This window comes from Pseudophryne corroboree, chromosome 7 (genome assembly GCF_028390025.1).
Source record: "Pseudophryne corroboree isolate aPseCor3 chromosome 7, aPseCor3.hap2, whole genome shotgun sequence".
Taxonomy (NCBI): domain Eukaryota; kingdom Metazoa; phylum Chordata; class Amphibia; order Anura; family Myobatrachidae; genus Pseudophryne; species Pseudophryne corroboree.
The window spans coordinates 81,614,908-81,640,212 of NC_086450.1; the positions used below are offsets into that span (position 1 = coordinate 81,614,908).

General features: G+C 45.9%; 1 protein-coding gene across 1 annotated transcript in view; it reads right to left on the bottom strand.

The window, feature by feature from the left end:
* Positions 1-3,010: 3,010 nt before the first annotated feature.
* PLEKHA3 (pleckstrin homology domain containing A3) overlaps positions 3,011-25,305 on the bottom strand; it is a 65,349-nt gene continuing 43,054 nt past the window's right edge. Inside the window, exons 5-8 of the mRNA XM_063933379.1 lie at positions 14,227-14,391; positions 10,488-10,531; positions 10,140-10,255; positions 3,011-3,410 (exon numbers count right to left, since the gene is read on the bottom strand). Of these exons, the coding sequence (XP_063789449.1) occupies positions 3,283-3,410; positions 10,140-10,255; positions 10,488-10,531; positions 14,227-14,391 (453 nt within the window). The 3' untranslated portion in view covers positions 3,011-3,282. The remainder of the gene's footprint in view (positions 3,411-10,139; positions 10,256-10,487; positions 10,532-14,226; positions 14,392-25,305) is intronic.

Below are 25,305 nucleotides of genomic sequence, written 5' to 3' on the forward strand. Positions count from 1 at the left end.
TCATTTTTAGGGGGTGATTAACCAATGCTTAGAGAAGATAAAGTGGAGAGAGATAAAGTATCAACCAATGAGCTTCTAAGTGCCATTTCATAGGCTGTGTTTAAACGAAGCTGATTGGTCAGTAGTTTAGATTACTCTCGAAGCTTTGATAAAACAGCCCATTAAATTTAAATTCCTCTGTTTAAGTACAGTTGTTTGCACATTATGGCAGTCACATGAAAAAAAACCCATTAAAAAACCCTTCCTTTTATATAAACATCTGAAAGTGTGTATTTATTTCAAATTATTTAATTGCTTAAAAAAGTACGTTTTTAGTTGAAGCAATTAAACATCGATTTATCAGATCTCTTATTTAATCATTCACAAAACTTTTAAACAGTGCTTACGTCAATGATTTGCAATTAAAATGGGTGAACGCTGTCTTTTATTCCTCCACTGCAAAAAGAATGTATAAATATGTACAGGTTGAGTATCCCTTATCCAAAATGCTTGGGACCAGAGGTATTTTGGATATCGGATTTTTCTGTATTTTGGAATAATTGCATACCATAATGAGATATCATGGTGATGGGGCCTAAATCTAAGCACAAAATGCATTTATGTTTCATATACACCTTATACACACAGCCTGAAGGTCATTTTAGCCAATATTTTTTATAACTTTGTACATTAAACAAAGTGTGTGTACATTCACACAAATCATTTATGTTTCATATACACCTTATACACACAGCCTGAAGGTCATTTAATACAATATTTTTAATAACTTTGTGTATTAAACAAAGTTTGTGTACATTGAGTCATCAAAAAACAAAGGTTTCACTATCTCACTCTCACTCAAAAAAGTCTGTATTTCGGAATATTTGGATATGGGATACTCAAACTGTATATGTATAAATAGAACTTCAGAAATACTGTAGGAATGCACTGGTTTGCTCATTTACTTATTTTACATAGCTCTGCAACATAAACAGTTTCAAAGATGTATCCACCAGCTACTTGTCATCGTGGGGTGGCCATTTTGTGAGGTATGACGTAAAAAGTGACTCATTTATGTCAACAGATAGGTCATTAGTTTTGTACTGAATTTCCATAAAATTCCTTCTCTTTGTGTAAGTGACAGGAACATATTAACCATGGCACATTTAATCGTCCCTTGATCGTATACTGTGTGGTGAAAGGCTATAGGGTGCATACATAAGCTAATAATAAAAAAATTGGAAGATATATTTTAAATAAACATGTCAAACAGAAGTATTTATGTTGAATTAACCTAAATCGTAGTCAAAAATGCTGGCTTAGAACTAAGGGGGTCTATTTACGGCTTGGATGGAGATAAAGTGGACGGACATAAAGTACCAGCCAATCAGCTCCTAACTGTCATTTTTTAAACCCAGCCTGTGACATGGCAGATAGGAGCTTATTGGCTATCCAAGGCTTAGTAAATAGACCCGTAGGACCCTTATTCAGCTTCAGTTGCAGTTTTGCTATCGCTCGCACGCTGGGCTCCGCCCAGCACAGAGCAAGGCTGCACAGCATACTAATGCCGGCCAGCGATGTGATCTATATTTAACTGCAATCACATCGCTGATAAAGAAAAACCACCGTGCCTGCGCAGCCGGGATGCAAAGGCAGTCGGGCCTCTACCATTTTCCACGTTGCAGCGACCGCGTGTGACGTCACGCGGCTGCCCTGAAACCGCCACCCCATTTTTACCACCACGCCCCTGCAACGCTGCCCCTAATCGCCCTGCGAACACCTCTGCCTGTCAATCAGGCAGAGACGTTGGCATCAATGTGATGAGATGGCACTGGCCAGCCTGCGCATACGCAGATCAGGACCTGCGCGTGTGCACTGGGCCTAAACATGGCTCAATGCAATCGCATTAGCGGGCCAAGTTGAATAAGGCCCTATATGAGTAGTTTCTTGCGTTAAAGTATGCTACATAGACAAACATGAATTACATTTGATCCTTTCAATAAAGGTTCATTCCCCTTTAAAATACGTTTTTTCCAGTTTCTAAGCTACATTTACCAATGTGCTTGACCAGCCGCTGGATGACAGGAAGTGACGTCAGATATCTTACTGCTCAATGCCGGTTGTATTGTGTTTTCACTTTGGACAAGCTTTACAGGCTCTGGGGCAGATGTATTAAGCCTAGAGAAGTGATAAAATAGAAGGTGATAACGCACCAGCCAATCAGCTCCTGACTGTCAAGTTACAGGCTGGGTTTGAAAAAGGACAGTTAGGAGCTGACTGGCTGGTGCTTTATCAACTTTTATCACTTCTCCAGTCTTAATAAATCTGCCCCAATGTTTCACTCCACATAAAGAAGAAAAAAAAAAAAAAAGAAATATATATATATATATACCAAGCGTTGGGTCCACACTCACGTTCTCAAATTTCTTGCTGGGGTGCCGTCCAAGACTGGAGATCTAATTAGAATCACCAGTATAGTACACAAACGAAGAAAATGGGAGCACTCACCAGTCTTCATTAAAGCAGAAATTTATTGTGAATTCATACCAGACAGAGCATCGACGTTTCGGTCCTCACTTGACAAAGGTCCAAGTGAGGACCGAAACGTCGATGCTCTGTCTGGTATGAATTCACAATAAATTTCTGCTTTAATGAAGACTGGTGAGTGCTCCCATTTTCTTCGTTTATATATATATATATATATATATATATAGAGAGAGAGAGAGAAATATATATTTCTTCTAAATAGCTACGTTTGGTGTAAATGAGACGTTCAGTGCATCTGTACTTTAAAAGAAAGAACATTCCCCCACAAAACAAAAATGATAAAGCTGATTATTTGTATGCCTTCTGTGCAACAGCCTTCCTGACTCTTGCACACAATAATGAACTCTGGTATAGCTGCAACCTTCATATACCCAAAGTGGTTTGACGTGGCATTCCAACCCAAGAAACGGTTGACATATGAAGCCTATCTACTCACCAGTCACTCTCTTGCAAAGGTGTAAAGAGAAAAACAAAACAAAAACAATTTGCATATTCTATATATGTATTATACAGCGGTTTGAGCGCAAATGCACATTCAGACTGTGAAAGTTAGTAGGAAAATACTTATGTGAATAAACTGTACAAAGATAAAACTCACCTCAAAGTTTGCTTTTACATTATCATATAAAGTGCAGCGAAATCCATCTAAAGGTTCAACAAACTTTTTTTTTTATGACACAATATCTGACACATGCTGCCTTTGCATAGCAGGACGTACACAAGTGTAATAACACCTAGAGACTCTCTTCTCAAGCCTCAGGAAGAGAGAGATGCAGCCGAATCGCCGGCTTCAGATGGTTTCTTTGATTTAACCTTGTTGTCTTCCAGTCTGCTTGCTGGGGGCAAATCACCATTAATTCCAACTTTCGGACAGTGTATAGACCCTATGGGAAAGAGATGTATTTGCTATAACAAACCACTTCTCCAGATATCCACTTTCAGTACAGATGAAAAACTTCCTATATTCCTAGATAACAGTCAATGTACATAATAAGATTTTAAACCTACCGGTAAATCTTTTTCACCTAGTCCGTAGAGGATGCTTGGGACTCCGTAAGGACCATGTGGTATAGACGGACTCCGCAGGAGACATGGGCACTATAAAGAACTTTTAGTATGGGTGTGCACTGGCTCCTCCCTCTATGCCCCTCCTCCAGACCTCAGTTAGAGAAACTGTGCCCAGAGGAGATGGACAATATGAGGAAAGGATTTTGTAAATCTAAGGGCAAGATTCATACCAGCCCACACCAATCATACCATATAACCTGAAAAATATGCAACCAGTTAACAGTATGAACAAAACAGTATCAGTCAAAGACCGATCTCAATTGTAACCTAACCCTTATGTAAGCAATGACTATATACAAGTCTTGCAGAAGAAGTCCGCACTGGGACGGGCGCCCAGCATCCTCTACGGACTAGGTGAAAAGATTTACCGGTAGGTTTAAAATCTTATTTTCACTTACGTCCTAGAGGATGCTGGGGACTCCGTAAGGACCATGGGGTTTATACCAAAGCTCCCAACCGGACGGGAGAGTGCGGATGACTCTGCAGCACCGACTGAGCAAACTCAAGGACCTCATCAGCCAGGGTATCAAACTTGTAGAACTTTGCAAAAGTGTTTGAACCCGACCAAGTAGCTGCCCGGCAAAGCTGTAATGCAAGATGCCTCGGGCAGCCGCCCAAGAAGAGCCCACCTTCCTAGTGGAATGGGCCTTTACCGATTTTGGTAACGGCAATCCAGCCGTAGAATTAGCCTGCTGAATCGTGTTACAGATCCAGCGAGCAATAGTCTGATTAGACGTAGGAGCGCCAATCTTGTTGGCTGCATACAGGACAAACAGAGCCTCTGTTTTCCTAATCTTAGCCGTCCTGGCCACATAAATTTTTAAGGCCCTGACTACATCCAGGGACTTGGAGCCCTCCAAGTCCCCCAAAGCCACAGGCACCACAATAGGTTGGTTCATATGAAACGAAGAAACCACCTTAGGTAAAAATTGAGGACGAGTCCTCAACTCCGCTCTATCCACATGGAAAATCAAATAGGGGCTCTTGTGAGACAAGGCCGCCAATTCTGACACCCGCCTTGCAGATGCCAAGGCCAATAACATGACCACCTTCCACGTGAGAAATTTGAGTTCAACCTTTTGAAGAGGCTCGAACCAGTGAGATTTCAGGAAACTTAACACCACGTTAAGGTCCCACGGTGCCACTGGGGGCAAAAAAGGAGGCTGGATGTGCAGCACTCCCTTCACAAACGTCTGGACTTCTGGGAGAGAAGCCAATTCCTTCTGAAAGAATATAGAGAGGGACGAAATCTGTACCTTAATGGAGCCTAACTTCAGGCCCATATCCACTCCTGTCTGTAGAAAGTGGAGAAATCGGCCCAGATGGAAATCTTCCGTAGGAGCATTCTTGGCTTCACACCAAGATACATACTTCCTCCAGATACGGTGATAATGCTTCGCCGTCACCTCCTTCCTAGCCTTTATCAGAGTGGGGATGACTTCCTCTGGAATACCTTTCCCAGCTAGGATTCGGTGTTCAACCGCCATGCCATCAAACGCAACCGCGGTAAGTCGTGGAACACGCAAGGCCCCTGTTGTAGCAGGTCCTCCCTGAGAGGAAGAGGCCACGGATCTTCTGTGAGCAGATTCTGAAGATCTGAGTACCAGGCCCTTCGAGGCCAATCTGGAACAATGAGTATAGTCCGTACTCCTGTTTGTCTTACGATTCTCAATATCTTTGAGATGAGAGGAAGAGGAGGGAACACATAGACCGACCAAAACACCCAAGGTGTCACCAGGACGTCTATCGCTACTGCCTGAGGGTCCCGAGACCTGGCACAATACCTCCGAAGCTTCTGGTTGAGGCGTGACGCCATCATGTCTATGAGGAATTCCACAAAGGTTTGTTATCTCTGCAAAAACTTCTTGATGAAGTCCCAACTCTCCTGGATGGAGATCGTGTCTGCTGAGGAAGTCCGCTTCCCAGTTGTCTACTCCCGGAATGAAGACAGCTGACAGAGCGCTTACATGATTTTCCGCCCAGCAAAGAATCCTGGTGGCTTCCACCATCGCCACTCATGCTTTTTGTCCCGCCTTGGCGGTTTACATGAGCCACGGCTGTGACGTCGTCTGATTGAATCAGAACCGGCAGGTCGCGAAGAAGATTCTCCGCTTGTCGTAGGCCATTGTATATGGCCCTCGATTCCAGTATGTTTATGTGTAGACAAGCCTCCTGGCTTGACCATAGTCCCTGAAAATTTCTTCCTTGTGTGACTGCTCCCCACCCCCGAGGGCTCGCCTCCGTGGTCACCAGGACCCAGTCCTGAATGCCGAACCTGCGACCCTCTAGAAGGTGAGCACTCTGCAGCCACCACAGGAGACACACCCTGGCCCTGGGGGACAGCGTTATTTTCTGTTGTATTTGTAGATGGGATCCGGACCACTTGTCCAGAAGATCCCACTGAAAAGTCCTCGCATGAAACCTGCCGAAGGGGATGGCATCGTAGGCTGCTACCATTTTTCCCAGAACTCGAGTGCATTGATGAACAGACACTCTTCTTGGTTTTAGCAGGTCTCTGACCATGTTTTGGAGATCCTGGGCTTTTTCCAACGGAAGAAAAACCCTCTTTTGTTCCGTGTCCAGAATCATGCCTAGGAATGATAGCCGATTCGTCGGAACCAATTGTGACTTTGGCAGATTGAGAATCCAACCGTGCTGTTGCAGCACCCTCAGGGAGAGCGACAAGCTCTTCAGCAATTGATCTCTCGAACTCGCCTGTATCAGGAGATCGTCCAAGTATGGGATAATTGTGACTCCCTGCTTGCGCAGGAGCACCATCATTTCCGCCATGACCTTGGTGAAAATCCTCGGGGCCGTGGAAAGCCCAAACGGCAACGCCTGAAACTGGTAATGACAGTCCTGTACCGCGAATCTCAGGTACTCCTGATGAGGGGGATATATGTGGACATGAAGGTATGCAACCTTTATGTCTAGTGACACCATAAAATCCCTCCCTTCCAGGCTGGATATCACAGCTCTGAGCGATTCCATCTTGAATTTGAACTTTTTCAAGTACAGGTTTAGGGATTTGAGATTTAAAATGGGTCTGACTGAACCATCTGGCTTCGGGACCACGAACAGGGTTGAATAGTACCCTTTTCCCTGTTGGACCAGGGGAACCTTGACAACCACTTGCTGTTGACACAGCTTTTGAAGTGCAGCTAACACCACTTCCCTCTCTGGGGGTGAAGCTGGCAAAGCCGACTTGAAAAATCGGCGAGGGGGCACTTCTTCGAATTCCAGCTTGTAGCCTTGTGAAACAATTTCTATCGCCCAAGGATCCACGTCTGAAAGAACCCAGATCTGGCTGAAAAGTCGAAGGCGTGCCCCCACTGGCGCGGACTCCTATACGGGAGCCCCAGCGTCATGCGGTGGATTTTGTAGAAGCCGGGGAGGACTTCTGCTCCTGGGAACTAGCCGAAGCAGGCGTTCTCTTTCCTCTACCCTTACCTCTGGCAAGGAAGGAGGAGCCCTGACCTCTTCTGGACTTATGCGACGAAAGGACTGCATCTGGAGTTTTCTTTTGCTGTTGGGGAACAAAAGGTAAAAAGGTAGACTTACCCGCGGTAGCTATGGAAACCAGGTCCGCGAGGCCTTCCCCAAAGAACACTTCACCCTTGTAAGGTAAAACCTCCATATGCCTCTTTGAGTCTGCATCACCCGTCCATTGGCGGGTCCATAGAGCTCGTCTCGCAGAAATAGCCATGGCATTGGCCCTGGAACCCAGCAGCCCAACGTCTCTTTGAGCGTCCCTTATATATAAAACTGCGTCTTTAATGTGGGCTAAGGTCAATAAAATGGTATCCCTGTCTAGGGTATCATGGTCAGCTGACAAGGTATCTGTCCACGCTGCAACTGCACTACACACCCATGCCGATGCTATAGCCGGACTGAGCAAAGCACCTGTATGCGCATAAATAGACTTTAAAGTAGTTTCCTGTCTGCGATCAGCAGGATCCTTGAGGGCTGCCGTGTCCGGAGATGGTAGCGTCACCTTTTTGGACAAGCGTGTTAAAGCCTTATCCACCCTGGGAGAGGATTTCCAACGTACCCTGTCCTGTGCAGGGAAAGGATACGCCATAAGAACCCTTTTGGGAATCTGCAGTTTTTTATTTGGAGTTTCCCAAGCTTTTTCAAATAACTCGTTAAGCTCATGGGATGGGGGAAAGGTTACCTCAGGCTTCTTTTCCTTATACATGCGCACCCTCATGTCAGGGACAGAGGGGTCATCAGTGATATGTAAAACCTATTTTATTGCAATAATCATACACTGAATACTTTTTGCCACCCTTGGGTGCAATTTTGCATCATCGTAGTCGACACTGGAGTCAGAACCCGTGTCGGTACCTGTGTCAACCAATTGTAGGGGACGTTTCTGAGACCCTGCAGGGCCCTGTGACCCAGTGCAATCTGTGGATTGACTCCCTGTTTTCTCCCTGGACTCTGCTTTGTCCAGTCTTTTATGTAAAGAGGCCACACTTGCATTTAACATGTGCCACATGTCCATCCAATCATGTGTCGGCGTTGCCGACGGAGACACACCACACATCTGCTCCACCTCCTCCTTAGACGAGCTTTCCGCCTCAGACATGCCGACACGCACGTACCGACACCCCACACACACAGGGATATATCTATAAGGGGACAATTTCCCAACAAGGCCCTTTGGAGAGACAGAGAGAGAGTATGCCAGCACACACCCAGCGCCAACTGACACTGGAATAAATCCCAGACAGCGCTTTTATATATATATATTCAATGTTATACAATCACTGCGCCAATAAATGTGCCCCCCCCCCTCTTTCCAGCCCTCTGTCACCGAGTTCAGCAGGGAAGAGCCCGGGGAGCCAGCTTCTCTGCAGAGTTCTGAGGAGAAAATGGCGCTGGTTAGTGCTGAGGGATCAATCTCCGCCCCCTCCAGCGGCGGGCTTCGGTCCCGCTTCAATATTAAAAAAATGGCGGGGGATCTCTGCATTTAATGCCTCCGCAGCTTAATGCCCCTTATTAAAGCCAGGTCAGAGGTTTATTGCTGTCCAGGGCGCCCCCCCTGCGCCCTGCACCCATCAGTGCCCTCCGTGTGTGTAACGTGTGGGAGCAATGGCGCGCAGCGTTACTGCTGCGCGCTTACCTCAGTGAAGATCTGCTGTCTTCTGCCGCCTTGAAGTATTCTTATCTTCTCATACTCACCCGGCTTCTATCTTCCGGCTCTGCGAGGAGAACGGCGGCGCGGCTCTGGGACGAACGGCGGGGGGATCCGCGTTCCGACTCCCTCTGGAGCTAATGGTGTCCAGTAGCCTAAGAAGCAGAGGCTATCACTGAAGTAGGTCTGCTTCTCTCTCCTCAGTCCCACGATACAGGGAGCCTGTTGACAGCAGTGCTCCCTGAAAATAAAAAACCTAACAAAATTATTTTCAGAGAAACTCAGGAGGGCTCCCTGTAATGCACCCTATCTCCTCTGGGCACAAAATCTAACTGAGGTCTGGAGGAGGGGCATAGAGGGAGGAGCCAGTGCACACCCATACTAAAAGTTCTTTATAGTGCCCATGTCTCCTGCGGAACCCGTCTATACCCCATGGTCCTTACGGAGTCCCCAGCATCCTGGGGTTACCCCCTGAAGATCACAGGAGGTGCCAGTGTATAGAGATCCAAAAATCCAATCAATGGAGGGGCACATGGATTTACGTACTTGTATACCAACGGAGGCATGGGGCCGCACCTCACTTTGCAGCCACCATGGGCGCATTGCAACATACAGCCATTGGAGACTTGCATTCTGCATTGAAAAGGGGGGTGTAGAATAGTGTCTGCAATGTATACTGGGGCTAATTCAGATGTGGCTGGAGTTACCAACACCTCCTTGTAAGCAGCAGTGATAGCGCTGTATGGTGAGGCAGCAGGAGGCAACTATTACAAGCAGACACCTCCTGCTGCAGTAGTGATCCGACCGACGTCCTAAGAGGCAGCATCGGATCACTACAGCAACATCAGGCGGCTCGCGGCACATATGGTGTTGCGCAAGCCGCCTGTTGCAGATCCTTGTTCAGTGACAGAGATCCCTTGCCTCTTCCTCCCGCTAAACAGCAGCGACACACCTTATTTTCACAAACAGAGGCAGTCGACGCCCCCTCCAAACGGCATCATTCTGTCAATCGCTCATATTCTCATGCCGTACTGCGTCCTGTCTCGCAGGACCCATTTGCACACGTGCAGAACAAGTCCTGGGCATGCGCAAAGTAATGAACATCAGGACGCAGATCCTTCAGGATCCCAATTAGCCCCATTGGGATGGACGGTGTATTCCTCCTGGTTCCAAAGATCTGTATCGTATACCACTAACATGCAAATCTATTGTTTTATTACTGTAATTCAAGCTCTATGTAGCTGAAGCCTTTTTGCAGTTTTCATTATTCCAAAGAAAAGAATCTGCATGTTTACAAAGTGTGACTGTCATTATAAACTACACAGATGCTAGGAACCAGCAGAAAGGCTTAGGAAGCCATGTGCACTTTATATACCCTGATATGTATAAATAAACAAGAGCTTACTATCTACATCTTCCACCGGCCCATCACTGGCAGTTTCTGTATCGGAGTACACACTTTTCCTCCTGTGAGACGCCCGACGCAATGAGGATACAGGTTCCTTTGTAGAACAGTTATACCTAAAATACAAACAGATCATTGCATGATGCACTTCTTCTTTGAAATGTCGGCCGTGCCCTTGTATTTAACTGATATTATGCAATCTACATGACATACTTTAATTTAGAACATTCTTCAGCACTCATCTGCATACAGTGAAATGTATACCCGCCACGCATGCTGGGAATCACACATTTCTATATAATTACTGGGAAAGTGGTGAGAAATTGTGAACTAGTTTTTACTACTAACCTGTCTGTAGTATGGGTGCCTGGGTGGCTCATGGATCTCTTCATCTTAAAAATGAAAACAAAAATCATTTAAGCAATAATTACATTTGGTAATTCTGCAGATTTTAACAGGGTCATTCAAATTCTGTAAAACAGGATTGCCGTCAGCGTGCTGGGAGGAATTGAGGAGTCCAGGACTGGAACATGAGGCAGAGGCCTACAGGTACAAGTCCAGCGCTGCTCATGCTGTTTCTAGCCCTCACTGAACTAAGGGGCAGATGTATTAACCTGGAGAAGGCATAAGGAAGTGATAAACCAGTGATCTGTGCAAGGTTATAAAGGCACCAGCCAATCAGCTCCAATATGTAAATTAACAGTTAGGATCTGATTGGCTGGTGCCTTTATCACCTTGCTCATATCACTGGTTTATCACTTCCTTATGCCTTCTCCAGGTTAATACATCTGCCCCTAAATCCTTAAAACGCCACTACTACCAGTGTAATATACTGTACAGCTGTTAGAACCAGATTACTAGGGGTTCTCTTTGCAGTACCTGTAATACAGTACAATGACTTCAGTCATCTTTAAATGGCAATCGAGGGCAGATTGGGAAGACCAGCTGAAGTGCATCTTTGAATGCTAATTGCTATGGGTCTTTTCACTCACCGTTCCCCCTTATTTCAACTAGACCAGAGTTTCCCAATCTCTACCATTACAGTCCATGTTTTCAGGATATCCATAGTTGGGGTAAGATGGTTAAATCAAATGACTGAGGTACTAATTAAGTACCCTGTGCTCAAGCATGGATATCATTAAAGCCGGGACTGGAATGGCGGAGTTTAGGAAACTCTGAACTAGTTTATAAAAGCAACACTGGAGCTCCAGCTAGCGGGAATGCACATTCCTAAAATAAAATTACCAAGTTTGGAGCCCAACGTTTCCTCTTCCAACTAGTAAAACCACAGGAGACGGACTCTGCTGCAGGAACTATTTTGAGCACACAAAAGGTCGACAGAGTGAAAAATTTTGATACAGGGTTTTTTTCCCCATTTTTTGGGGGTCAAATCTTGTATATTCCATACTATGTGACCATCATCACTACAAACGTTTACCCTCGCGGGCTCGCATCTCAGGCAAGGTTACTATTCCCAATCAATGTCCATGTGGATAGTATATAAAGCAAATGTTGAGAAAACCCCCCAAAAAAAATCTGTCGACCATTTGTGTGTGATCTTTTGTACCTGTCGCCCTAATGCATGTCAACCTATTGACCGTCAACCAGTTCACTGTCAATCTAACATCCGGATACCTATGGCAAAACCCAACAAAATAGTCCGTTTTGAAAAAAAAAAAAAAACACTTGATATACTCTAGATGATATGTAGAAACCATTTTTATGACTTGGTACATCTTGAACAGTGGTTCCCAAACTCGGTCCTCAAGGAGTTCAACAGTTCATGTTTTCCAGGTCACCTGTGGATTTCCAAAATATGACAGCTGGCGATACACAAGTGCACCTGCCTGGTGATCTGGAAAACGTGACCTGTGTGGGGTTCTGAGGACCAAATTTGGGAATCACTGATCATTCTAGACTAAAAATGTGTTTCCTGCATTGATAAATTAGCATCCAACTGGCATTGAATACTATGTCCACCACTAAGTACATTTAAATATATCTCAATGAACAGACCGGCTCATAAGGGATCTATTTGAGGCCAAACATCTGTACACACCAGAAAATTATTGGACAAATTCGGCAATTATCAGGTGCTCAGCCTGTTTTACTGTACAGGGTGTATGAATGATTATTTTGAAGTTTCACCAATAAACTGGAGAAATCACGGTCACAAACATGCTCCTTCGATCATCAGTAAGCCAAGACAGAAAAGCTTGGCCTCAATTTCCCGATATTAGGCAGTGTGTTAGCATTTTCAATAATCTTTTTCCAACTTTTCCTCATTGTGGGTGTGGATATGCAAATTCAGTGTGGTATGGCAGAAAATCGATTACTTTTATTTATGTATTTAAAACACTTGGTGGGTATCTCAGATATTGGGGCCTTACAATTTCCGAAAAATCGCCCCGATTGTTGGGATGATTTGCTGAATAATTGCCCCGATTGTTGACTAAAAAAAAACATTGGACAGTGTGTACCTAGCTTTAGCCTGGCTAAATGTAGGACAATCTTTTCAATTACATGCATTTAAAAAAGTACCGTATATACTCGAGTATAAGTCGACCCGAATATAAGCCGAGGCACCTAATTCTACCACAAAAACCTGGGAAAACTTATTGACTCGAGTATAAGCCTAGGGTGGGAAATGCAGCTCTAGCCGTACACAGCCCTCAGTGCCAGATATGCCCTCATACTGCCAGATATGCCCCCACAGTGCCAGATATGCCCCCACAGTGCCAGATATGCCCCCACAGTGCAAGATATGCCCTCATACTGCCAGATATGCCCCCACAGTGCCAGATATGCCCTCATACTGCCAGATATGCCCCCACAGTGCCAGATATGCCGCCACAGTGCCAGATATGCCCCCACAGTGCCAGATATGCCCCCACAGTGCCAGATATGCCCCCACACTGCCAGATATGCCCCCACACTGCCAGATATGCCCCCACACTGCCAGATATGCCCACAGTGCCAGATATGCCCCACAGTGCCTGATGTGCCAGATATGCCCTCATGCTGCCACATATGTCCCTCATGCTGCCACATATGACCCTCATGCTGCCACATATGACCCTCATGCTGCCACATATGCCCCCTCATGCTGCCAGATATGCCCCCTCATGCTGCCAGATATGTCCCCTCATGCTGCCAGATACGTCCCCTCATGCTGCCAGATATGTTTCCTCATGCTGCCACATATGCCCCCTCATGCTGCCAGATATGCCCCCTCATGCTGCCAGATATGCCCCCTCATGCTGCCAGATATGTCCCCTCATGCTGCCAGATATGTCCCCTCATGATGCCACATATACCCCCTCATGCTGCCAGATATGTCCCCTCATGCTGCCAGATACGTCCCCTCATGCTGCCACATATACCCCCTCATGCTGCCAGATATGCTCCCTCCCCAAGTGCCAGGTATGCCCCACAGTGTTGTTACTTACCCCTCCGTCGTTCCCGCGCTGTCTTCTGGAGGGACACGAAGCGCACAGCACGCGCCTCTCCTGTGTCCCTCCTGCATCTTCGGCGGCCGCGGCAGGTCTATTAAAGGAAGTGCCGGTTCGTGATCAGAGGTCACGAACGGGTACTTCCTGTAATAGAACCGCCGCTGCTGCCGCCGGAGATGCAGGAGGGACACAGGAGAGCCGCGCACTGTGCGCTTCGTGTCCCTCCTTCACACTGCTCTGCCTCTGCCTGTCACTGACTCGAGTATAAGCCGAGGTGGCTTTTTCAGCACAAAAAAAAGTGCTGAAAAAGTCGGCTTATACTCGAGTATATACGGTATACCTGCAAGGTGGTGTGAAGTAACGTGATCACCTCCTAGTAAGGGTACTAAGGATTCCCCAGAGAACCCTACGTGAGAACACACTGTAGACTATATATGGAGGAAAACCTTGCTTGTGATATCTGATGTCCCATAAAGGTACGAGCAGAGAAGAAAGTGAGACTTTCCTACCGTAATAAACGGGAATGTGTGTGATGGAACCTCGTGGCTAATTAATCTGACCCTAGAAATACACTTACATACAATGATTTATTTCATCATACGGAGCAGGTGGATGTGAAACAAGTTACTTATTACCATTTGTACAGGTGAAGGAGACACCGCAGACACTGGAGACTCAGGAGGAGGCAGCTGATACATTTCCGGCTTAAATTTGGCATTTGCTATTTTTACACATTCTTCAAGGGTGGTGATAAATGTGTTGCAGGTTGCGCTGAGCAGAGAAGAGGCTTCATTCATATTCTAAACAGATAACAGTGTGCAAAGAGATTATCTCACATACAAAGTTAGTATATACATAGCTGGGGAGATATAATTGATTCGAAAAATTTTAAAAACCTATGGCCAACTGGCTTAGCCCATCGCTGAAGGCTGCTGGCAGTATAACCACTGAGAAGATACTCAAGGCGAGATGTAATAGCGTCCGAGACTGCCGGAGGTGCGGGATGTTGGACGTTTTCTTACAGCGCCAGTCATTTACAAGGCAAAACCATGCCATGGTAAATGACTGCAGCTTTAAAGAAAGTGAAATCGCCCAGCACCTCTGGTAATCTCGGGCGCTATTACAGCTCGCCTCCTGATTGGCTGAAAGTTTGGATCCAGAAAGAAAAGAAGGAACAATCGCTACACATCACAGTGTCAAGTTTTCTATAAAGAGGATATTCTTTACCTCCTATAAGCAACACGTTGGCACCAATACAAATGATTTGTAGAACCTGCAAGAGGAAGCGTCATTTACGGTGATTAATTGTGAACAGCAGCTCTTGTTGATGCATATTGGGTACCAGAGGAGAATAGAGGGATTAGGAGCCAGCAACATAGGGTGAGACAATTTTTCCAATTCCTATCCTATAACGAACTGTAGTCTTTCATTACCATCAACAGCCTCTCGTTGTAAAGAACTCCACCGTGGCACAGCGTCTATCAGTAAGCACCCTCACTCCAAACAGCAGAAGGCCAATGGTTAGCTATGCCATTTGCCAGACTCTGCATCGAATGTTCATTCTTATGCAGTTGGGGGAAGTTACGCATGGCACAAATAGCAGGGGTACTGAATGCTGCAATTCTGCTGTTCAGATACTCAAGAAGAGGGGCTTGCAGCCAAGATACAGATGTGTTCTTATACACTATTGCTATAGTCACGCCAAACATCCCTTCTCAGTGAGGCAGGTTACATGCGACACAGCGTCTTTCCGTTTGAATGTGTGTCTTAATCTCAATATGATGCAACAAAACTGCTTCACATGACTGCAGCGAATAATTGGATATGCGACACTTGTATATCTGTGTGCGACCGAGTCTGAATCTGTATATGAAGTGGTACAACACAGCGGCCGCAGCTTTTTTTCATGGCAAGTTCGGTTGTGCTTCGTATACAGATTCAGACTTAGTCGCACAGATATACAAGTGTTGCATGTCAAATTAATCGGTACAGTACAGTCGCATGAAAAGCTTTTGTCGCATCCGATTGCAACTAAGAAGCACATTTGAGCGTAAAACGGCGTTACATCGCTCAGCACAGCTCATGCGTACCACAGTGCATTGAGGCTAGGTGTATGAGGACACATCTGTATATGTCTGGGTTTTGTTCTGGAAATTTAAACTAGTTTTCTGCCAAAAAATAAACAAGCCTCACCTGATGTGAACCAACCATTGATTTACAGTATACAGGACCCAAAAATATGACCCTTTTTTGCTTTTTATTTAAGAGTATCCATTTTACACTCTTCTTTAGAGCATTGGCACACCTGGAAACTGTAAAGTGTCAGCAGCAGGCCCTTACTGCAGATCATAGAAGAAACAGAATTTTGCATTTGGTTTGATAAGTAGTGTTACAGAGAAACGAGAGGTATACTGGGCACAAACTAAACAGACAGATCGGCCATTCAGCTGATCCTCCAACCTATCTGACGTTCAGTAAGTGCATACACACTTACCAATCGTTTGGCCCGATGTGTCCTGCCTGACGTCACAACTGGGTGGGCATTTACACGTGCCCTTTTAGTTGACATGTCAGTCACCAGCGTTAGTTGACATGTCAGTCACCAGCGGCCTCTGCAGCAAGTATACGGATGGTCGGCTGACCACCCATACGCACAGCATGCGATATGAGCCGAGTCGACACAATGGTCAGTCAATATAGGGGAGAAGCAGTATCAGCGCACGTTATGTGCACCGATACCACTTTTCCCCCCATGTATTACTGCGGCGGTGCGGGTACAGTGACAGGGGTGCCCCGGTCCATATCAGCGCTGCTATCTAAGAAATAACAGGCCGATATGAGGGGGCAGTGTATGATCGATCAGCATCGCTGACCTTTCCGACACCTGCAGCTGTTGATTTCGTCAGCTGCAGGTGGCGATGCCCATACACCACAGCAGGGACAGCGTTGTCCCTGGCTGTGGCGGGTGCCAGCTCCAGACTGCGCAGGGGATCTCGCTTGAGTACCAAGCTCCCACGCATGCGCAGAGGAGCCGGGCAGAGAGACACAGCGCATCAGCACTGAGCTGAAGTGCTGGGTGCTCGGTGGACATCGCCGGAGGGGGGAAATTTTGCCCCCCCCCCCACCTTCGGCAGACAAGATGTTTATACATCTTGTCAATGTTCCTTCCTGCTTCACCTCGGGATCGTGCCGCTATAATACATTTACTCAGATATGTCGGTGAACGACATTGTTCATAGACATATAACTGGCAGACACGATATATCATTCAATTAACACCGGTTATATAGGCCAGTATGTACCCAGCTTTACACAGACACACACACATTACCTTCCTACTACACCCAGAAAACAACTAATTGTAGTTCTTGAAATAGGCTGTAATTATGTTACTGACAGGTAAATGAACACGTCTGCATCACTAATACATATTTGTGTATACTCAAATACAGGACTGTGGAATTTTCTTATTGAGCCATACAGTACTTTAAGAAAAAAGAAGAATTTACTTACCGATAATTCTATTTCTCGTAGTCCGTAGTGGATGCTGGGGACTCCGTAAGGACCATGGGGAATAGCGGCTCCGCAGGAGACTGGGCACAAAAGTAAAGCTTTAGAACTACCTGGTGTGCACTGGCTCCTCCCCCTATGATCCTCCTCCAAGCCTCAGTTAGGATACTGTGCCCGGGCGAGCGTACACAATAAGGAAGGATTTTGAATCCCGGGTAAGACTCATACCAGCCACACCAATCACACCATATAACTTGTGATCTAAACCCAGTTAACAGCATGATAACAGAGGAGCCTCTAGAAAAGATGGCTCACTACAGCAATAACCCGATTTTTTGGTAACAATAACTATGTACCAGTATTGCAGACAATCCGCACTTGGGATGGGCGCCCAGCATCCACTACGGACTACGAGAAATAGAATTATCGGTAAGTAAATTCTTATTTTCTCTGACGTCCTAGTGGATGCTGGGGACTCCGTAAGGACCATGGGGATTATACCAAAGCTCCCAAACGGGCGGGAGAGTGCGGATGACTCTGCAGCACCAAATGAGAGAACTCCAGGTCCTCCTCAGCCAGGGTATCAAATTTGTAGAATTTTACAAACGTGTTTGCCCCTGACCAAGTAGCAGCTCGGCAAAGTTGTAAAGCCGAGACCCCTCGGGCAGCCGCCCAAGATGAGCCCACCTTCCTTGTGGAATGGGCTTTTACAGATTTTGGCTGTGGCAGGCCTGCCACAGAATGTGCAAGCTGAATTGTACTACAAATCCAACGAGCAATAGTCTGCTTAGAAGCAGGAGCACCCAGCTTGTTGGGTGCATACAGAATAAACAACGAGTCAGATTTTCTGACTCCAGCCGTCCTGGAAACCTATATTTCCAGGGCTCTGACAACGTCTAGCAACTTGGAGTCCTCCAAGTCCCTAGTAGCCGCAGGCACCACAATAGGTTGATTCAGGTGAAACGCTGAAAACCACCTTAGGGAGAAACTGAGGACGAGTCCTCAATTCCGCCCTGTCCGAATGGAAAATCAGATGAGGGCTTTTACAGGATAAAGCCGCCAATTCTGACACGCACCTGGCCCAGGCCAGGGCCAACAGCATGACCACTTTCCATGTGAGATATTTTAACTCCACATATTTAAGTGGTTCAAACCAATGTGACTTTTGGAACCCAAAAACTACATTTAGATCCCAAGGTGCCACTGGAGGCACAAAAGGAGGCTGTATATACAGTACCCCTTTTACAAACGTCTGAACTTCAGGGACTGAAGCTAGTTCTTTTTGGAAGAAAATTGACAGGGCCGAAATTTGAACCTTAATGGACCCCCATTTCAGGCCCATAGACACTCCTGTTTGCAGGAAATGTAGGAATCGACCTAGTTGAAAATTCCTCTGTCAGGGCCTTACTGGCCTCGCACCACGCAACATATTTTCGCCAAATGCGGTGATAATGTTTTGCGGTTATATCTTTCCTGGCTTTGATCAGGATAGGAATGACTTCATCCGGAATGCCTTTCTCCTTCAGGATCCGGCGTTCAACCGCCATGCCGTCAAACGCAGCCGCGGTAAGTCTTGGAACAGACAGGGTCCTTGCTGGAGCAGGTCCCTTCTTAGAGGTAGAGGCCACGGATCCTCCGTGAGCATCTCTTGAAGTTCCGGTTACCAAGTCCTTCTTGGCCAATCCGGAGCCACGAATATAGTGCTTACTCCTCTCCATCTTATAATTCTCAGTACCTTGAGTAAGAGAGGCAGAGGAGGGAACACATACACTGACTGGTACACCCACTGTGTTACCAGAGCGTCTACAGCTATTGCCTGAGGGTCCCTTGACCTGGCGCAATATTTGTCGAGTTTTATAAACATGTGGAAGACTTCTGGGTGAAGTCCCCACTCTCCCGGGTGGAGGTCGTGTCTGCTGAGGAAGTCTGCTTCCCAGTTGTCCACTCCCGGAATGAATACTGCTGACAGTGCTATCACATGATTTTCCGCCCAGCGAAGAATCCTTGCAGCTTCTGCCATTGCCCTCCTGCTTCTTGTGTCACCCTGTCTGTTTACGTGGGTGACTGCCGTGATGTTGTCCCAATGGATCAACTCCGGGTGACCTTGAAGCAGAGGTCTTGCTGAGCTTAGAGCATTGTAAATGGCCCTTAGCTTCAGGATATTTATGTCCGTGGTCACCAGGACCCAGTCCTGAATGTGCGGCCCTCTAGAAGATGAGCACTCTGCAACCACCACAGGAGAGACACCCTTGTGCTTGGTGACAGGGTTATCCGCTGATGCATCTGAAGATGCGACCCGGACCATTTGTCCAGCAGGTCCCACTGGAAAGTTCTTGCGTGGAATCTGCCGAATGAGATTGCTTCGTAGGAAGCCACCATTTTCCCCAGAACCATTTCATTGATGTACTGAGACTTGGCTCGGTTATAGAAGGTTCCCGACTAGCTCGGATAACTCCCTGACTTTCTCCTCCGGGAGAAACACCTTTTTCTGGACTGTGTCCAGGATCATCCCTAGGAACAGAAGACGAGTCGTCGGAATCAGCTGCGATTTTGGAATATTGAGAATCCCATCGCGCTGCCGCAACACTACCTGAGATAGTGCTACACCGACCTCCAACTGTTCCCTGGATCTTACCCTTATCAGGGAATCGTCCAAGTAAGGGATAACTAAAATTCCCTTCCTTCGAAGGAGTATCATCATTTCGGCCATTACCTTGGTAAAGACCCGGGGTGCCGTGGACCATCCATACGGCAGCGTCTGAAACTGATAGTGACAGTTCTGTACCATAAACCTGAGGTACCCTTGGTGAGAAGGGTAAATTGGGACATGAAGGTAAGCATCCTTGATGTCCCGAGACATTATGTAGTCCCCTTCTTCCAGGTTCGCAATCACTGCTCTGAGTGACTCAATCTTGAATTTGAACCTCCGTATGTAAGTGTTCAAGATTTTAGATTTAGAATCGGTCTCACCGAGCCGTCCGGCTTCGGTACCACAACAGTGTGGAATAATACCCCGTTCCCTGTTGCAGGAGGGTGTCAAAGTCAGAAAAATATCACTATGCACACTACCATATTTGCACCTCATACATGTCCGCTCTGCGCATGCGTACGCTCTCCCGTGCGTGCGCATACCCGCTGTTACGTGCACCCGCAGGCACACGGGATGTGCATTTACGGTAGAGTTTATGTGTGCGTAGCGTGCGACTCAATCGTTACATATTTTAACCATATAATGTATTTTGTAGATCATGGTCCCTTTGATAGATTCTGAAAGTTTAGTTAATGTAGCATGTTCGTGGACAGAGAGATCCCTCTTTTTCTGATACAGGGGGTCAGACAAGGATTATACAGTGGTGTTTAGTATTCATCGGAAGAGTATTTAATTAGCAATATTCCGGTGTTAGTTTGAAGCGGATTAATCGCTCGTGCGAATAGTTATGGACATAAGAAGTTTATGTCCATTTACTATTATTTGCACTTACTTATCCATGCGGCGGGAAACCTAGTTTCCCACCCACCTGAGCAGTTGGAAGTAGTCACAGCCCACCTGTATGAATCAACCTATGACCTTTTGTTTTAGTCCGAAGACGAATTCCTGTGTCCAATGAACAATGAGATTGTAGGGACCATTGAATTGTATTGTGTGTGGGGCATAAATAGACAAGCCGATCACATCCAGCTCTCACTCTTCAACGGTTCTCATTGCTGATAATCGGGAGCTGGATGTCCAGAGGCGCATGCGATCGTTCCCCTTTGTGCGTAAGTTTTCTCCGCAATCATATTGTCTTTCCTTGTTATTCTGAGCCATATCTCTCTCTCTCTCTCTCTCTCTCTCTCTCGTTTCTCTTATATAGTTATTGTACTGATATTGTATTTCCTGTGTAGTTATCTGGTTAGGTAGTCTATGTTATATTGTAGTGTATGACTTGTATTGTATTATTCTTTTTGAACGTTCATTCATTTCCTTAAAAGGCGTTAGACCCTTAGACCGGTATTGTGTGTTTATTGCAGTGGGTAATAGGAGCGTCTCTATCGCTCAAACAGCTTTAGTGTAAACCAGCTTAAACTGTGTTGGATTTTCACCTTATCACTACAAAAGGGTTTACAGTATAAGAATATCATTTCTGTGTGTTACATTCAAGGCCTACTGATTGTTATCTTGTGAGCGTCTGCGCCGCTCGTTATCTCCTCGTGGTCTCGAGCGTCCGCTACGCTGATAGCGTAGCATTACGGTAGTCGCTCACCTATAGTGTGCCCGATACCAACAGCGTATTCTCGCGAGCGTTTGTGTCGCTCGAGCGGCTCGCTCCCGATACAGCGTCCGCTACGCTAAGAGCGTACCCTTACGGTACCTCGTGCGCCGGTTGCGTACAGTGTTTCTTAACCTCTGTATAGTGTGTTAAATAGGATAAATATTTGGCTTTATCTAGTCGGCAGCCTATATCGTGCCTGCCTGTGATCCCTTGGCCGTAAGCGAACGTGACGCTCGAGCGTCTCGACTACGGCTAAGCGATTGTTACGCAACGTGCGTGCCCTTACGGTATACCATACGTAAATAGCGTACTGTGTTCTTAGACCTCTTAAAGGGTTTTAAGTAAGATAAATATTTAGCTTTATCAATTGGCGGCTCGTCCGTCCTTCACATATCTCTGCTAGGTAATTCCAGCAGACATTATCCATCAGCAAAGGGCGGGAGATCATATTCCTCGCAGTGCTGTCTGGATAAGCGTCTGCTTCGCTTAGTAAAGGGTGCTGAGGGAATCCGGAACCGGAGGTAAGAACAACACGCTAGTGTCTTTTAAAACTGATTATTTCTATCTTGCGTACGCACACACGCATATCTGCATTTCTTTTTATTCGTGTATTTTCATATATCACTCTCCTGTTTGCCATTTTATAATTGATAAACGTGCTAAGAGAGATTTGTCGCTATTTCATAGTTAAAGTGTAAAAGTAATACATTAAGGGATAAATTGCAAAGCACGCACGCAGCTCTACCTAAAGATACAAGGAGAGATTGGTGTGGTGCTCGGTAGATGATCAAGGATCATCTACATTGATAAACGTGTTAGTTGTGTTACGGTGGATATCTGCATTGCGTACACGTGTCTCTAACAAAAGGCTGAGACTCGCGCACGCAACTCAAAGGCTGACGCACGCAGCGTATATTACGCAACGGAGCGTCTGGGTACGCCCACGTAACTCAAATCACACGATAAGTGTTATTTTAGCAGGCGAAGAGGTGGCAACGCGATAAATAGCGCAAGTCTATTTCAGTGTCCGAAATTTAAGCTAATAGATCCTTCTCCAATTTACAACACATCTGGTCTAAAGGAAAGAAATTTCTGCGCAGAAATAGAAATAGAAACAAAAGTGTACATGTGGTGAGTGAGTGTTTGCAATTATATAAGTTTTTACAATTTTGGGGATTGAACCACAGAAATCATCGAGTTCTCGTGAAATTACATACGTGTAAGTGACATGCACGGTGGCTAGGGAGGCATCCCTTGTTAAACATATAAAGAGCATTAGAGTGTAGCAGACCAGGAGGTCATACTGTAACAGACCAGGAGGTCAGACCAGGAGGTCGCATAACAGACCAGGAGGTCCAGGTACAGCAGACAAGGAAGTCCGCTATAGAGTCAAGTAGCCCAACACCAAGAAGGGTTGGAGCGGAACCCATATAGGCCATAAAGCTCAGGCTGAAGGAATACGCAGCTGCTGAATGTCGATTCCACTGGTCGCTCCGTACATAAGATTAGTTGCTTATGTACTGAACGATTGTACCGCACGTAATTGTGTGCATTAGTTAGTAACTTGACCTAGTACCATTTGTGTACGAAACGGGTCATAAACGCTATTTGTACATTCTAACGTGATTTGTGTAATTTTTTATTTTTAAAAGGGAAGTTCGCTGGTCACTCAGGAATTATCCAACAACCCCACAGTTACTGGAAAGGGTTAATGCTCTGCGGATCACACTCACATGTTCCAGTAAACAAAGGTTCATAGGGGCCCTGGGTCGAGTACGCCAGCACTATATCAGTGTGGAGGTCGTATTGGTCGGCGTGGGCGAGTAAGTGGGGTACTCGGTAAACCACCACCGTCAACCTATCTTTGAATATTTTGTTTTTTTGTAAGGGTTCGCTGAAGACCCTGATATAAAGGTCAGAGGTAGAGCAAGCAACACCTGCAAATTATGGGGGCCAGTTGTTCAGGAAGGGGGCGATCAACCTCGGTTCGGGTTGATTTAGTGAACCGACCAATCGGGTCGGCAAGGTACGTAATGTGTGAAAAATACGGCTCACACACAGAAGTTTTATGTGATGAATGGGAGAGAATGACGGTACATGACGGGGAGAAGTTCCCAAGAGTAGGCAGCTTTAGCCCAGAAGTGTTACAAAATCTAAGGAGAAGGATATGTCTCATTAAATCAACAAAGAGACGAATCAAACATTATGATTATTTGCAGCTATGGCAACAGGAGGGTGAAATACAGAGAGGATTGGCTCAGGCGGCGGGATCTAATCCTATCAGGAAACTGGTAGCCACGGCCCCGCCGCCACCATACATATCAGGAGAGAAATTGGTTGCGGAGAATGACGCATCAGGGGGTAACAAACAGGCACTTAGCAACTGTATAAATGTTAAGGATAATGTTAATAAGTTAACCAATGCAAGTATTAACCCGTGCAAGTTGTACCCTGTTTTGAACTTTCCCCAGGAGTGTGATCAAGAAGACGAAGCATCAACAATATCGGCGGCGCTCTCTCTAGCAGCCACCATATCAGAGACCACAGTAGGCACGGCCCAACCCTTAAGATTAGTAACAAAGGCCCCTAGCGGAGGGACAGGTGAGGTCGTGTCAACAGGTAAGTACGGCACCTTACACTATGCTGAAACCATTTCACCCCAGGCTGTAGAATCTAACCAGAATGAGGTTATTAAACTTGCTCCCGTTAGGGTAATAGCTGTTCCAAATGGGAAAACGGACACTACAGGAGTCACTCCTATCAGGAACATTGCCATGTATAGCCCATTTTCCAGAATGGAATTAAGAACCATAGTGTCTGAATTCCCTGATCCTAGGAAAGATCTAGTTGCTAGCCAGAAATACATCAGAGACCTAGGAAATACTGTAGAGCCAAATAACAAAGACTGGCAGATATTGCTGAGGGCATGTTTACCCTCCAATGTCGACTCAGCTCAATTTTTAGCTGACTGTGGATTGGATCAGGATGTACCCCTTACAGATGTGTACAACAAAGACAATGTAAAAAGAATAAATTTACAGTTAAAGGAGTATTTCCCAGCTGTAGCCACATGGAATAGAATTTTTTCCATTAAACAAAAAGAGTCAGAAACAGCTGCTGATTATTTTCACCAGGCATTATTAGAAATGGCAAAATACACTGGCATAGAGGACATTAGGACCAATGCAAATCATCAAGAAGTAGCAGTATCTGTGCTAATGGATGGTTAAAAAGAAGCATTAAAGACAAGGGTACAGACCACGCAACCATGTTGGCGAGGTCTGTCGGTGGCTACTTTGAGAGAGGCTGCTATTGATCACAACCGGAATATCACCAGACACAGGGAGTCACAAGGTGATAAGTTAATGGCCGTAAGTATACAGGCCCTGACCACAAAGCAGCCTTTGTATAGATCACCAAACCCTGTGGGTAAGTCAAATGTGGTAACATGTTATTTTTGTCATAAACAGAGACACATAGCACGAGACTGTAGAGCGAAAAATTCACAAAGATCATACCAACCCCCTAGACAACGACATGACACACGAAATTGGGATCAGGGTCCACAGAGACGGAGTTATGAGCCACATACAGGGGAAACAAAAAGATATCCCCCAAAAGGAGACTGGCAAACTTCTGGCAGTTCCCATTTAACTCCTTCACAAGTAGTTGCTGCCAGCGGGATTCAGGGAGGTCACCATACCCAATAGGGGTGTGGCCATACCTGTAATCTGCAGCCAGTAAAATTGATTGCAAATCTTGGAAGTGAACCCGAAATTTCAATAAATGTAGCTGGTAAATCATTAAACTTTCTTGTAGATACGGGGGCGGCCAAATCAGTGATAAATTCGACAGTGGGCATGAGAACCACTGGTAAGACAATTCCAGCCATAGGAGTAACGGGAGTAGTCCAGCACTACCCTGTTAGCAAACCAGCCGAGATTACAATAG